At 42.4% G+C, this 16,554-nt stretch overlaps 1 protein-coding gene across 1 annotated transcript; it reads right to left on the reverse strand.

The window, feature by feature from the left end:
- Nucleotides 1-550: 550 nt before the first annotated feature.
- On the reverse strand, nt 551-16,160 carry pskh1 (protein serine kinase H1). Its single transcript, XM_035798619.2, has 3 exons — nt 15,679-16,160; nt 12,646-13,810; nt 551-6,138 (listed from the first exon to the last, which is right to left on the reverse strand). The coding sequence occupies exons 2-3, from the start codon at nt 13,600-13,602 to the stop codon at nt 5,821-5,823; spliced, it is 1,275 nt and encodes a 424-aa protein (XP_035654512.1). The 5' UTR covers nt 13,603-13,810; nt 15,679-16,160; the 3' UTR covers nt 551-5,820.
- Between the last annotated feature and the right edge of the window lie 394 nt (nt 16,161-16,554).

Genomic DNA, 16,554 nt, shown 5'->3' on the forward strand with positions numbered 1-16,554 from the left:
GGCTCTTGTTTTTTGTTAGCTCTGTGAAGCCTGCATAACGTGACGTTCGTGAGTCTTTTGTTTTGAGTAAATAAAGAATCATGAACACTTCCCACGCTGCGCTTTGGTCCACTCATTCCGACGAGATCCGTACATATATGTTTATTAAAAACAAGTTCTCATCCAATAGGCTTTGATTACATTTTCAATAGCCTCTCCCATGTAAAAATTCTGTAAGCGTTATGTATATGCCAATTATTTGATGGTCCAACCGCATTTTGTCTCCTATTAACACTTTTAAACGTTTGATACCAGCGAGAATGCCATAAGTAGTCGATATGACTAGCTTGATTGAGCCTCCGCCATGTATATCTCACTAGGTCAGTTTATTTAAGCCTCCATATATCCACTAGTTCCAATATATCCATGATATTCGGGACAGGCTAGTTTTAGTCACAGGCTGCTGCGGGGCTACAGCTGTATACTATTTATGCATATTCGATGGGATCAGGGATGCAGAATGCAGAGTCCACCACCATCACATACAGATACACTGTATCGAAATTATTTATTGGCTACATTTAAACTACTTATCAACACTAGTCTATCAAGTTAACATGCAGCATGATTCACAGCAACTGGTAAATGAGATAAAAGCAGTTTCACAATTTCACAGCATCTTGGATTTTTAGATGCAATGATCCTCAACAATCCAGTTATACGAAGTCATATAAAAGAAATACACACAATAATTAAAAAGTACACATGAGAATACAATAAATACATGTTAGAATATGCACTATATGCAAGGTCAGTATCAGTACCAATCAATGAAAGGGATTCTGGTGGCATTTGTGTAATGTAGTCCTGTGTGTGTGTAGAGGGGTGCGGGAGTATTAGTATATGTGTTTGTGGATGTGTGGGTAGTGTGTATATAGTCAGTGCAGGTAGAGTCAGTACAGATGGGTGAGGTAGTCAGCTCTTGATGAGCTGTTCATAGTCCTATTGCTTGGAAGTAGAAGCTGTCTCAGAGCCTGTTAGTTTGAGACCTGATGCTCCGGTACCGCTTGCCAGACAGTAGTGGGCAGAACAGTCCATGGCTGGGCTGGCTGAAGTCTTTGCAGATTTTCCTGGCCTTCCTCAGACACTGCCTGATGTAGACGTCCTCGATGGCTGTGCTGAGCCAGCACCACCATCTGTAGAGCCTTACGGTCGAGGGCATGTCGTTGTTTTACCAGACGGTGATGCAGCTAGACAGAATTCTCTCAATAGTGCTTTGATTGGAATTGAGTAAGAGACAGTAGGTGTTAAATCTGATTAGAAGGCTATCTAAGGACAGGGTTGTTGAATAACAAGTTACCATAGTCTATAGTCTGTCCTCTTTAAACATACCAGTGGCTCAATTTCCTGCACTGTAAGCAGCCTATTGACTGTGGTGGAGCCCATTTGTAAAATATCTTCACTAAATACGATACCCATCAACACAACTTGATAAATGAAAACAGAACCTGGTGTCTGTGAAAAGTATTTAAACTTCTCAGTTAATTGAATTAAACATGTAACAAGATCCACACATAAGGAAAACACTTAATCATACATTGCAGCAAAACCCTTTTGTCATATTGGTGGCATTTACACTATACTGTGTATACAAAAGTATGTGGACACCCCTTCAAATGAGTGGATTCGGCAACTTCAGCCACACCCGCTGCTGACAGGTGTATAGAATCGAGCACACAGCCCTGCAACCTTCATAGACAAACACTTGCAGTAGAATGGCCCATACCGAAGAGCTCAGTGACTTTCAATGTGGCACAGTCATAGGATGCTACCTTTCAAACAAGTCAGTTCGTCAAATTTCTGACCTGATAGAGCTGCCCCGGGTCAACTGTAAGTTCTGTTATTGAAGATCGTCTGTCCTCAGTTGCAACACTCACTACTACCAAGTTCCAAACTGCCTCTGGAAGCAACATCAGCACAAGAGCTGTTCGTCGGGAGCTTAATGAAATGGGTTTCCATGGCAGAGTAGCCGCACACAAGCCTAAGTTCACCATGCGCAATGCCAAGCGGCGGCTGGGGTGGTGTAAAGCTTGCCGCCATTGAACTCTGGAGCAGTGGAAATGTGTTTTCTGGAGTGATGAATCACGCTTCACCATCTGGCAGTCCGACGGACGAATCTGGGTTTGGCGGATGCCAGGAGAAAGCTACCAGCCCGAATGCATTGTGGCAACTTTAAAGTTTGGTGGAGGAGGAATAATGGTCTGGGGCTGTTTTTTATGGTTTGGGCTAGGCCACTTAGTTCCAGTGAAGGGGAATCTTAACGCTATAGCATACAATGACATTCTAGACGATTCTGTGCTTCCAACTTTGTGGCAACAGTAGTTTGGGGAAGGCCCTTTCCTGTTACAGCATAACAATGCCCCCGGGCACAAGGCAAAGTCTATACAGAAATGGTTTGTCGAGATCAGTGTGGAAGAATTTAACTGGCCTGCACAGAGCCCTGACCTCAACCCCATCAAACACTTTTGGGATGAATTGGAACGCCGACCGCGAACCAGGTCTAATCGCCCAACATCAGTGCCCAACCTCACTAACGCTCGTGGCTGAATGGAAGCAAGTCTCCACAGCAATGTTCCAACATCTAGTGGAAAACCTTCCCAGAAGAGTGGAGGCTGTTAAAGCAGAAAAGGGGGGACCAATTCCATATTAATTCCCATGATTTTGGAATGAGATGTTCAACAAGCAGGTGTCCACATACTTCTGGTCATGTAGTGTATTTTACTAGGACTTCCAAACAAAAAATGCATAGGGCTCACATAGGGGAAAGACCATAATGATGCCAAATCCATCAAAACACTGGGAAACATGACAAAGCATATGATACACAGTGGGAAAAAAGGGATCTTTCCTTTCAAATTGGTATGAACATATGGCTGGTACTTTTTTCAAAGGATGTATCACTAAGAATTATCATTTTTTTAATTAGTACAAAAAAAGTTGTCAGGTTCGAGTTTGTTTATTTGTCATATTCAAATAAAACATGACTCACTGAACCAGTTCACCATTTAAAAAAAACTGAATGTACAAGAATCATTGTGTTATCACTCATTTAAACACAAATGAACAACATAAAAAAAATACATTAAAAACAATTGCATTCGGGAAACAGTGTTGAATTGGCTACTTCCGAAAAAGACAACAGCATGTGTCATACAGATAGAACAGGTGAAAGGAAACACTTTCGGAAAATATGTTTACATTCCGCAAGATCTCTTGCAAATACTATTTGGTTAATCATTGACTTGGCACACATTACACACTTTACAATTTTCTCCACTTCAGGCCTAGACAGTTTTTTCAGGATGTAAAAATAATTTTGAATTCCATGTTTGCATTAAAACCAAACCTTTGTTAAAAATAAAAGGCATTGATGTTACAAAAACAATCAATCAACAAGTGACTGAAACCATGGCATTATTCGTTCTGTGGCGTTGAAAATGCATGGTACCAATGTGTGCTGCATTTCACATACACTGAGTGTACAAAACATGAATAACACCTGCTCTTTCCATTACAGACTGACCAGGCGAATGCTTTGATCCGTTATTGATGACGCTTGCTAAATCCACTTCAATTGGTGTAGATGAAGAGGAGGAGACAGGTTAATAAAGGATTTTGAAGCCTTGAGACATGGATTGTGTATGTGTGCCATTCAGAGGGTGAATAGGCATAACAAGAGATTTAAGTGCCTTTGAACAGGGTATGGTAGTAGGTGCCAGGCGCACCGGTTTGTGTCAAGAACTGCAACACTGCCGGGTTTTTCATGCTCAACAGTTTCCCTTGTGTATCAAGAATGGTCCACCACCCAAAGTACATCCACCCAACTTGACACAACTGTGGGAAGCATTGGAGTCACCATGGGCCAGCATCCCTGTGGAATGCTTTCAACACCTTTTAGAGTCCATGCCATGACAACTTGAGGCTGTTCAGAGAACAAAAGGGGGGAGGGGGAGGGTGCAGTTGGCCAAGTATGTGGGGGGAAGACACCACTGCACATTACTGTGCAACAAGTAAAAAAAAAAACAATAACAGCAGTAGGACCGATTGAGTGAAGATGGAGAATAATGTAACATTATAGAATTACCAAATGAGAGATTGAGGTAAGCTGATACGGCTCTGTTGGATTTCCAGTATCTTTGAAAAATTAACTTTAAAATACCAGCGCTTCTCACCGGAAATTGCTCAAAAGTACATAGTCTATATGACAAAATCAAACCGATCGCTTAATATGGGTGTCTTGGTTGGGGAGAACAAAAAGATAACTACAAAAGGAGCTAACTAACAAGAGCATGTGTAATTAATATACAAAACCTACAATTAAGCCTGTCAACAAAAAACAGAGGTATAAGTATTTTGATTAATCCCCTCAAAACACTATTGGATGACCCCTCAAAATGGTACTGTGGGTTAAATGAGATCAGTCCCTTGAACCACTACTTAAATAAGTGCATTCACAGGCTATAACAAGGTACACCCAAAATAATAAAATCTCTGAAACATTGAAGAGTTCCATTTAAAAGACCAAAGCAATAGTTATAAGATTTATTTTCAATCCTATAATTTTATGGTCATTTTTCTTGATTAAGACTTGACAATAGTGCAGAAAGGCCAGATTTGAATTGGTCTCTCCTCCCAACAGCCGTCCGTGGGCTTTACGACTGGCAAAGCATCTACCACAGCACAAATTTAGTTGTTGTCAAACTACATAGTTTGTTCAATAAAAATATTTATAAAAAATAAAAAATACAGTAAAACATGAGATGTCTGCATTACTCAGAACAAATTGGAAAGAAATATTTGATACAAAAAAAATTATGAATACTGAGCTTTCAACCATTGGACTATTCTCCATCAGTTAGACATTTATTTGATCTATTCTCCATCAGTTTGTTAAATTACACATCACTTGACGTGTATACTTCATTACAACAATGCTGTCCATCTCAGAAAGCAGGAGCAGGAGAGTGCAGAGACAGGACAATGTTTCAGCCTAATCAATCCTCACAACAACAGATGCAAAAGCGCTGGATCATCCGTCCTTATTTAGTTTCCAGTCAACCTCCCTCAGACTTTCAAGCTCACAGTTAAAAAAGAATCCCAGAACGAATTGGGGAAAAAAATCATGAATGGACAGGTTGCAAAAACTGAATCCTGGCAAGGAAGAGACTTAATTTGCAATCCATGAAAGCAACTGGTCGGGATACAATAAGATTGGATATACGACTTCTAAACCAAAATTAAATAAATCAATGTTTATTTTGGCCTTCATTGACATACTTGTGTTTTAGCACAAAGTATCATCGTATTTTTTGTCCAAATCAAGATATAATCAGATATAGATCTCCACCAAAACAAGTAACTCACTGTTCTTGTAACATAATAAATTCACAGCAAATAATTAGGAATCAGTGTTGGAAAAGCATTTCAACATCCCTTCCTAAACCTTCATTACCTTGAATTCTGTTCAACAGATCCGTTTAGATGGACAGCTTCAAGTGACCATTTCTACGGAAACAATATAATCATGACAACAATAAATAAATATGAGGAGACACACAAGGACAGGAAAGAAACTTGAGGAAATAGGAATCTAGGAAAAATAGTGAAATCTGAGGATGTTTTGTTTACTGCCTCAGTGGCACAATGGCCTAGGATGGATGTTGAAGTTATTGCTGAGCTGAAGTGCTGTTCTAGGCCACTGCTGATAAGTCCCTGCTTGTGGTCTCAATGAGACCTGCAACATTACAAGTTTGTCAAAATTACAGCCCATGTAACTACTACTCAGCCATTGTATTGTTGTTGGTAGCGGCGGTTGAGCTCACGCAGCTCTTTCTCCCGAGCACGGCGAGCCTTGTTGGACTTGGTGGAGCGGCTGGAGCGTGTGGACTGGGCAGACTTGGTGCTGTGGCAGCGTGACGAGGCCCTCTTCAGGAGGTTCTGGGAGATAGAGCGCTGCAGGTTCTTCATGGAGGATGAAGCAGCCATGCTGACGACCCAGGGGTGCTTCAGAGCCTGGCCTGCAGTCAACCTCTCGCTGGGGTCCACTGTCAGCACACGGTCAATGAAGTCCTTCGCCAGGTTGGACACACTGGGCCATGGCTGAGCAGGGAGGAAGAGATGGAAAAAGAGCTTTAAATGTTGAGGAACTGCAAAATTTGTTATGGTTTGAATTAAGGCTTTATATGATGTACTAGTGGGGGGGGTCAAATCCATTTTCAGTGAAAGTAATCAAGTGGCAGAGTCCATTTCTCTAGCACACTTGTGGATACCTGCTGAATTTTGGGACATAACTATAGCGAACAATACATACAGGTGGGCAACAGAATGTAAAGCAGCTGCGGTTGAACACTGCTATACTGTACGCAGTGTTTTCCACTAGCGCCGGCTGTCGGCTTTACAGCCGACTCGCCAGTTTTTGTACTTAAATGAACTATGCTACTTTTCAATTCGGTAGTCAGAAAAAAGAATGTGGAGCCTTCCCCCGCTAGAATGAACAATATGCATCTTCTAGTGTTCTATTGATAGGAGGACAGGCGCCTATCAGTAACAAAGTGAGCAATGACAGGGAAGTCTGCTGTCTGTCCCGCCTCTCGGTACCTCTGTATCTGAGTGTATGAGCAGTCAAATTTCTTTACACGGTGGGATAGAGCATACATTTCCATGTCCCATAACAGGGCTCGACAATAACGCTGGTCAGATACAAGTAAAATACATTGTTGGACAAGAAGAATATAGATATAAGATGTCTAAATGGACAAGTACATTTTTTTTAAAGTCAAAAAATGCTCCTGAGTGACGCAGCGGTCTAAGGCACATAATCTCAGTGCAAGAGGCGTCACTACAGTCTCTGGTTCGAATCCAGGCTGTATCATATCCGGCTGTGATTGGGAGTCCCATAGGGCAGTGCACAATTGGCTCAGTGCCGTCCTGGTTTGGCCCGGGGTAGGCCATCATTGTAAATAAGAATTTGTTCTTATAACTATTAAAATTAAATAAATAAAAAGCCTATGTGCGTATTTTACCTACTTATGTCCAAACTTATACTGACATGAGGGAGGCGCCAGACAATGTAGCCAAACTTTAATGAGACTTAATTGTATAAATATAGGCTAAACGCCAGTCATTTTTGATAAATATAACAAAAGATAATAAATATTAACATCTAAAGGCTTGATTCTGTCGACATACTCGATGCACAGTTCGTTCAGCTCAAATGGTCACAAGAGTGGAGAGCGAAGGACCATGCCTGTTCCGCACACCACTCATCCTTGAATCTGAGCGGAGGTGGTCAGCATTTTGAAACTAGTTAACCATGAAGCACGTCTTAACTCGTTTCAAAGTAGCCTAGCCAAAATACAACCATATTAATGTTGAGGGAATGATTTCATAAACACTTTTAATATATAATTGAAAACAGCATTTTTCTCATGTTATATTGGTTTTCAACGTTATTTTATTGTCCAGCAGCCAAAGGTATAATCCTAGCTATATTAGTAACCCGTGCCAGTTGATTCCTCTTTAGATCTTAGATTGACGCTAGGCTAGCTAATTGAGGCTATTTTGCTGCACTCCCCATCCTTGTCTACAACAACTCCATTCACATAAACAGCCTAACCGTTGGTTGATCATTGAAGACTACACATTCTCATTTAGCCAATTTAATTCCGGAATGTTTATTCCATTTTGCATTGATTATGGATCTCCCACTTAACTGCTACACATGTAGCATCTGACTGTAGTGCTGCAATGACTGACCGACAATAACAAGCCATACCCTGCAAAACGTGTGTAGGCTACTCATAATAAACTGTCATAAAACTGTTGTTTTATAAAAATGTGGAATGTAATGGTCTATTGTTGTAGGCTATGTAGCAATGTCACATAATTGTTTTATGTTTTAGACAAAGCCTTTTCATTGTTAAAATAGTCCTATATTTTGTATTTCTTCTAAAAAATGAATACTAATGTCCATTCAGATTTTTGAATAACCGCGCCCATCCATACTTTTTAATACATATCCTAATAACCAAATATATAGAGAAAGCGTGCCAACCTATCGGCACTGCATGACCCCATTGCATTTAAGAACTACACCATGTCTGAGCCAGTAGTGGGCCAGCGAGAAAAAAAGGCTACCATTGGACCTTGCCATGTTTCATATGCAGCCACGGAGTGGTGGCGCATAGATTATTTACTGTGCTTTGACTGACGAACAGCAAGCTTGACTTGTTTACAAAAGGTGTCGAACTGAATGAAAAGTTGATCTCATATATCCTTGCCATTCATAAATCATACAACATAGTTATACAGTGAGCTTCAAAGGTATTGGGAATGTGACACATGTTTTGTTGGTTTTGGTTCTGTACTCCAGCACTTTAGATTTGAAATTATAGAATTAGGTTGAAGTGAGGTTAAATTGCAGACTCAGCTTTAATTTGAGAGTATTTTCATCCATATCGGGTGAACCGTTTAGAAATTACAGCACTCTTTGTACCATTTTAGGGGACCAATAGTACTGGGACAAATTCACTTATGTGTATTAAAGTTTGGCCTTTATAAAATGAAGCATAGCTACACCCATGTATGTTACCCCCACTGAGAGAAGCTGAACTTGTCTGATTCAAAGAAGGCCCTTACGCGCACACACATACTGCAGTTGCTGCCAGGAACTCCAGCCTAACATCACAAAGAAACGTTGGGGGTTTGTTTTGAAATAATTGTGCACAGTCCAGAAAAACATAGACATGTTTTCGATTAAAATTAAACCCAGGCTAACACATTAGCAACTGTATGTAATGCATTCAGTATGAAGTGAACAACAGTGGTTGGCGAGTATTGTTAAGATCCCAGACGCTCGTTCAGAACGTTTTAACGTATCACAATCGATTCGGTTTTGGAAACAAAAGGAACGTATCTTATATCAAATGGAATTGTTTTAAGATGGTCATACCAAATTATTTGATTTGGAATTGTAAGACCCCTTAAGGTATAGACAAATAAATAATTGAATTTGGCATTACTGCTATTAGCCCATAGAAACACATTGAAAACAGGTCCACTACATAAAACAACAGATAGTAAAAAAGAAAACGTTTTACAAAGGAAGTTTGTTCTGAAGTTTCTGTCCAATATTTGAGAGATGCAAAAGATTAGGATTATTATTTTAAATGTATTTAACCGCGTATTTTAGGCACAAAATTATCTACATATATACATACATGTATGTATGTGGACACCCCTTCAAACACTACCTGGCCGAATGCATAGTGCCAACTGTAAAGTTTGGTGGAGGAGGAATAATAATCTGGGGCTGTTTTTCATGGTTCGGGCTAGGCCTGTTAGTGCCAGTGAAGGAACATCTGCACACTACAGCATACAATGACAGTCTAAAGGATTTATTCCCTGTTTCAGCAGGACAATGCCCCCCGGGCACAAAGCGAGGTCCATACAGAAATGGTTTGTCGAGATCAGTGTGGAAAAACTGGACTGTCCTGCACAGAGGTCTGACATCAACCCCATCGATCACCTTTGGGATGAATTGGAACGCTGACTGTGCGCCAGGCCTAATCGGCCAAAACATGAGTGCCCGACCTCACTAATGCTCGTGGCATCTAGTGGAAAGCCTTCCCAGAAGAGTGGAGGCTGTTATAGCAGCAAAGGACTCAGTCAGAGGCTCCATGTGGAGGAAAATATTTGCTAAATTTGAAAAATAAATTAAGGTAAGAAAAAAGTAACAATAAAATAACAAGGCTATATACAGGGGGTACCGGTACAGAGTCAATGTGCTCCATATATATAAATATCAATGCCAATTGTCCGGGTAGCCATTTGAATAACTGTTTACAGTCAAATGGCTTGGGGGTAGAAGCTGATAGGGAGGCTTTTGGACCTAGACTTGGCACTACGGTACCGCTTGTCATGCAGTAGCAGAGCCCAGTCAAAACTGTTCGCTGCTCTGGCCCCCCAATGGTGGAACAAACTCCCTCACGACGCCAGGACAGCGGAGTCAATCACCACCTTCCGGAGACACCTGAAACCCCACCTCTTTAAGGAATACCTAGGATAGGATAAGTAATCCTTCTCACCCCCCTTTTAAGATTTAGATGCACTATTGTAAAGTGACTGTTCCACTGGATGTCATAAGGTGAATGCACCAATTTGTAAGTCGCTCTGGATAAGAGCGTCTGCTAAATGACTTAAAATGTAAATGTAAATGAGAACAGTCTATGACTAGGGTGGTTGGAGTCTGACAATTTTATGGGCCTTCCTCTAACACCACCTGGTATAGAGGTCATGGATGAAAGTATGCTTGGCCCCAGTGGTGTAGTGTGCCATACGTACTACCCTCTGTAGCGCCTTGCGATCAGATGCCGAGCAGTTGCCATACCAAGAGGTGATGCAACCAGTCAGGAAGCTTTCGATGATGCAGCTTTAGAACTTTGAGGCTCTGAGGATCCATGCTAAATGTTTTCAGTCTCCTGAGGGGGAAAAGGCCTTGTTGAGGCCTCTTTACGATTGTCTTGGTGTGTTAGGACTATGATAGTGTGTTAGTGATTTGGACGCTAAAGAACTTGAAGCCCTCGACCCGCTCCAGTATAGCCCGTTGATGTGAATGGGGGCGTGCTCGGCCCCCTTTTTCCTGTAGTCCATGATCAGCTCTTTTGTCTGGCTCATGTTGAGGGAGAGGTTGTTGTCCTGGCACCACACTGCTAGGTTTAAGACAACCTCCCTGTAGGCTGTCTCATCATTGTCAGTGATCAGGACTACCACCGCTGTGATATCGGAAAACTTCATGGTGTTGGGAGTCGTGTGTGGCCACGCAGTTGTGAGTGAATGGGGATTACAGGAGAGGACGCACCCCAAAGGGGCCCCCGTGTTGAGGTGTGGCAGATGTTGTTGGCTACCCTTACCACCTGGGGGCGGCTTGTCAGGAAGTCCAGGATCCAGTTGCAGAGGGACGTATTTAGTCCCAGGGTCCTTAGCTTAGTGAGGAGCTTTGAGGGCACTATGGTGTTGAACGCTGAGCTGTAGTCAACAAACAGCATTCTCACATAGGTGTTCCTTTTGTCCAGGTGGGAAAGGGCAGTGTGGAGTGCAATAAAGATTCCGTCATCTGTGGATCTGTTGGGGTGGTATGTGTGCATGCTTGGAGTATGCGTCCTTGTAATCCATCAGGCCCTGCAGTCTTGTGAATGTTGACCTGTTTAAAATGTCTAACTCACATCGGCTACATAGAGCAGGATCACACACTCATCTGGAACAGCTGGTGCTCTCATGCATGGTTCAGTGATGCTTGCCTCGAAGCGAGCATAGAAGGCATTTAGCTCGTCTGGTAAGCTCATGTCACTGGGCAGCTCGCAGCTGGGTTTCCCTTTGTAATCCGTAATAGTTTGCAAGCCCTGCCACAATCGACGAGCATCAGAACCGGTGTAGTACGATTAAATCTTAGTCCTGTGTTAATGTCCCGCTCCTTGAAAGCGGCAGCTCTAGCCTTTAACTCAGTGAGGATGTTGTCTGTAATCCATGGCTTCTGGTTAGGATATGTACGTACAGTCACTGTGGGGACGATGTCTTTAATGCACTTATAGATGAAATCGGAGACTGATGTGGTGTTACTCATCATTACCATCGGATAAATCCCAGAACATATTCCAGTCTGTGCTAGCAAAACAGTCCTGTAGCTTAGCTTCCACGTCATCAGACCACTTCTGTATAGAGCGAGTCACTGGTACTTTCTGCTTCAGTTTTTGCTTGTAAGCCGGAATCAGGAGCATAGAATTATGCAGATCTACCAAATGGTGGGTAAGGGAGAGCTTTGTAAAAATCTCTATGTGTGGAGTAAAGATGGTATGGAGTTTTTTTTTCTTCCTGTGGTAGAAATGATGTAAAAAGGATTTAAGTTTCCCTGCATTAAAGTCCCCGGCCACTAGGAGCACTGTTTCTGGGGGAGCATTCTCTTGTTTGTTTGTGTCCTTATACAGCATTGTTGAGTGCGGTCTTTGTGCCTGTATCAGTTTGTGGTGGTAAATAGACAGCTACGAAAAATATAGATGAAAACTCTTGGTAAATAGTGTGGAGACTTCCTTAATATTAGAGATTGCGCAGCAGTGGTTGTTGACAAATAGACACAGACCACCACCCCTCGTCTTACCGGAGGTAGCTGTTCTGTCTTGCTGATGCATGGAAAACCCAGCCAACTGTATATTATCCATGTCCTCGCTCAGCCATATTCCGCACAGTTCCGTCTTGATCTGATTTATCTCTAAATAAACTGTGCATTGATCCCACAGAAAAAAAATGGAATTCAAATAATTACAAACCAACAAATAACCGAATATCAACATATGTTTCGAAAACCAGTTTGAAAGGAATGACTATTGATGTTTCTAAATGTTAAAACACAGCATCAGGATTATAGTTCACATGGAGCCAACCGTAAGCAAATGTAACCGCTGAAAAGGAGGGTTTTTTGAGAGATAGTGTGCACTCAATACATCAAGGGAGGAGTGCTCGATAGGGGTTGTAGAATTATTGAGAAGCAAAGCAAATTAGTAAGAATCAGAAACTAAATGGATGAAGAGAGTGTGTGAGGTCATAGATGCTTACCTCCCCAGAGAAGCTGTACTTCCCTTTGAGGATCTGGCGGTAGAGTCGCATGCGGTTGTCATCCTCAAAGGGCATGGTTCCACTCAGCAGAATGTAGGAAATGACACCCAGAGCCCACATGTCTACAGCATTAGTGTATGGCTTCCGTACCAGGATCTCTGGGGCAATGTACTCTGGTGTCCCACAAGTGGTCTTCATCAAGCACTCATCCCCCTTTTTACGAGTGCTGGCCAGCCCAAAGTCAGTGATCATAATTTTTGAGTCCGCCCCAGGGTGATAGTAGAGCAGGTTCTCAGGCTTGAGGTCACGGTGGGTGATGCCAAGTGTATGTAGATACTTGACCCCGTCCAGTACCATCTGTAGGACACGTGTAGCATCACGCTCTGTGAAAGAGCCACGGGCGATGATACGGTCAAAAAGCTCTCCTCCTGTAGCCAGCTCCATCACCATGTACACTCTCTCAGCTGTCTCAAACACCTCCATCAGCTGGATGATGTTAGTGTGGCGTACACGACGCAGGACACACAGCTCTGACTCGCATACCTCACGTCCCTCTCTATAGCGCGTCTCGATCATCTTGATAGCATAGGGCTGACGCGTGCTCTTGTGCTCCACTCGCACCACCCGGCTGAAGCTACCGCGACCTATCAGGGCCTTAATGTCATATTTGGCTGTGACCCGTGGGTCAAACTTGGCTCTGTACTTGGCTACCTTGTTTCTGCATGGGTCTGAGGCATCTGGTTGGCCTGTACCCGGGGATGCCCGGGTAGCTGGGAAAGCTGCCTGGGCTTGTGGAGAGAGAGAGCCTGTTTTCTCCCCTCCCATTTTACTCCCACTGCCGTCGTCTCGGATGAAATGTTTGTAGATGTCGGTCTTAGGAGGCTCCACCTTTTTGACCAAGTCTAGCTGGACATCTCCAGGTGGCTCAGGGAGGACCTTGCTCGTCCTGCACCCCATCACATCACAATCCTGACCAGCAGGACATCTTCATCGCCCATGTAACAACCAGGCACTGAAGAGCATCAAGACACAGCAGACAGCCAATGCTCTTGACAAAATTCTGCAGTGGCCCACTGAACCAACTTTATCAATGGCAATCAGTGTGGCAGGCCACTCAGAAAATAGCTTCTCCACACAGAAGTGGACTGATGAAAATTGGGAAATTCTGAAAGAAAGAATACAGAGTAAAATATATTTGTTATGATACATTTGAAATAAATCATTGTTCAATACCAAGTTCAACACCCTAAAAGATGACTGATTTGACCAAATATAGCCTAGTAGCATATAGGCCTAGCACATAGGCCTATTTTGTGTGCTGTGGAAATGCATCACATTTCCTACCTAAACTGAGAAGTGGTGTGGCATGAAAAATTAAATCGAGAATTATGTTAGGGCCTCCCGGGTGGCGCAGTGGTTAAGGGCGCTGTACCACCAGAGACTCTGGGTTCGTGGCCAGGCTCTGTCATAACCGGCCGCGACCGGGAGGTCCGTGGGGCAGCGCACAATTGGCCTAGCGTCGTCCAGGTTAGGGAGGGGTTGGCCGGTAGGGATATCCTTGTCTCATCGTGCACCAGCGATTCCTGTGGCGGGCCGGGCGCAGTGCTCGCTAACCAAGGTTGCCAGGTGCACAGTGTTTCCTCCGACACATTGGTGCGGCTGGCTTCCGGGTTGGATGCGCGCTGTGATAAGAAGCAGTGCGGCTTGGTTGGGTTGTGTATCGGAGGACGCATGACTTTAAACCTTCGTCTCTCCCGAGCCTGTACGGGAGTTGTAGCAATGAGACAAGATAGTAGCTACTAAACAATTGGATACCATGAAATTGGGGAGAAAACGGGGTAAAATAAAAAAAATAAGAATTATGTTAGTAGAATCAACTCTTTTCTGGTAAAGATTCTAAATAAAAATCGGGCATACCAAGAATGTCGATAAGAAAGTCTGCATACATGTATTGACATACGGCTAAATAACGATTCAGGCATCCCATCAACTGGCCCCCCCAGCTTAATTTACATTTATGCTTTAGGTTTGTCTCAGACGTCACATTATTGGATCTGTCCCACTATAGCATCTGTAGGAGCATGGCAGCGCCATTGAGGACATCTCAATTTTGAAATAGTACATTTTCTTCTTCTACTACTTCAATGAGTTGACAAACAAACTGAAAGGGTGCATACACCTGTAGTGTGTTCTTTGAACAGGTATAAAGCCAAGGTTGGCGATTTACTGCCATCTGCAGTTATGGATGGTTTGCTCACGAGCAGGGCTCTAAATGGACATTTTTCATATGTAGCACTGGTGCTCCCAACGTTAAAAAGCACAACATACAATTTAGGAGTACCAGAAAATCTGATTTTTAAAAACGATTGAGAAACAGCCTATATGAATTTTAGCTACTTCTGAAACACGTTGTTCCCTAGAAACTAATACATAACCCTGTAAATACATGTGATTAATATAAAAAGCAGATTCATACATATAACTGTCATTGAAATTAAAAAGTAATTTGTGGCATATTAGGTTCCTACAGCTTCTGGGCACCAGAGTCTTCTAGCTTTCTCTATGGCCTGGCTACATCTTATACTGGCCTTGCAAACTAGGAAAATCGTGCCATTGGCAACAGCCGCCATGTATCAAATCTATAATCCAACCCAATTTGAGGAAAATTTTACATTGTTGCAGTTTGTGGCTGCATTGTATAATTTGGGGCGGTGTAGCCAACAAGGTTACTTTGTCCGCCATGATGAATGTAGCAAACCTAAATGCCGACGATAGTTGCCTATTCCTCTGTAGCATACACTAAAACTGTAGGCCTAAAAGTTTTGTTTTAGTACATTTGTTTGTGGTAGGAATCTAAACAATTTGCGAGATAAAAGGTCGTGAGTAAGTTGACAGCCATGCCACTTTATCTTGATTGATTGTTTTAAAAAGGGACATTTATCCTTTATCATAAACTGTTGGTTAACAAAACCCATGTATTAGTACATTTCATATTGTTCTGGACTCTGAAGCATCAAAACAACAAAATCTCACCGTAGCTATATCCAAGTTAGCTAGCTAGCTACACACGACAGCAAGACTCCACAACAGGACTCAGCTGTTCTCTCCATTTTTTTGGTTCGGATTTTTCAAAGTTGAATCCAGTTGATAATAAACATAGCATACTACTCAATCGTCTGTCTCTGATAACATTCGGAGTAAATTGAAACAAGTTTATGGCTTTATTTCGCGGGTAAAGGCGGTGGCAAAACAGCAGATTGAAGTGCTCGGTAGTTTGCTTCATAAAACAGTTTTTTTTTGTGGGACCACCTTTTTCCCCTGTAAACTTCTTTGTAAGTACGACCTCCTCGGTTTGTTTCAGATATACTTTGGATGCAGCCTGGTCTCATAGACTAGACGTAGTATACTAAAGTTAATCCGGGAAATTTCAAAGTATGATACAGTATGTTATGTTTGGTATGGTTACATAAAACAAAAACAAAAGTAGGGTGGCTGGTCAGGTGTATAACGTCAACGTCTAGCAACCCAAAAACTGCGAGTTTGAATCTCATCATGGACAACTTCAGCATTTTAGATAATTATCTACTTTGCAACTACTTTGCATGTTAGCTAACCCTAACCTTAACCCTTTTAGCCAACTACTAAACATAATCCTAACCCCTAGCCTAGCTAATGTTAGCAAGCTAGCTAATGTTAGCCACCTAGCTAGAATTCGTAACATATCATACGTTTAGCAAATTCGTTACATCTAATACAAATTGTAATTCGTAACATACAGCATATATGTCTCCTGACCCCTCCTGTCTCAGCCTCCAGTATTTATGCTGCAGTAGTTTATGTGTCGGGGGGCTAGGGTCAGTTTGTTATATCTGGAGTACTTCTCCTGTCCTATGTGAATTTAAGTGTGCT

This window comes from Oncorhynchus keta, chromosome 22 (assembly GCF_023373465.1).
Source record: "Oncorhynchus keta strain PuntledgeMale-10-30-2019 chromosome 22, Oket_V2, whole genome shotgun sequence".
NCBI classification, from domain to species: Eukaryota; Metazoa; Chordata; class Actinopteri; order Salmoniformes; family Salmonidae; genus Oncorhynchus; species Oncorhynchus keta.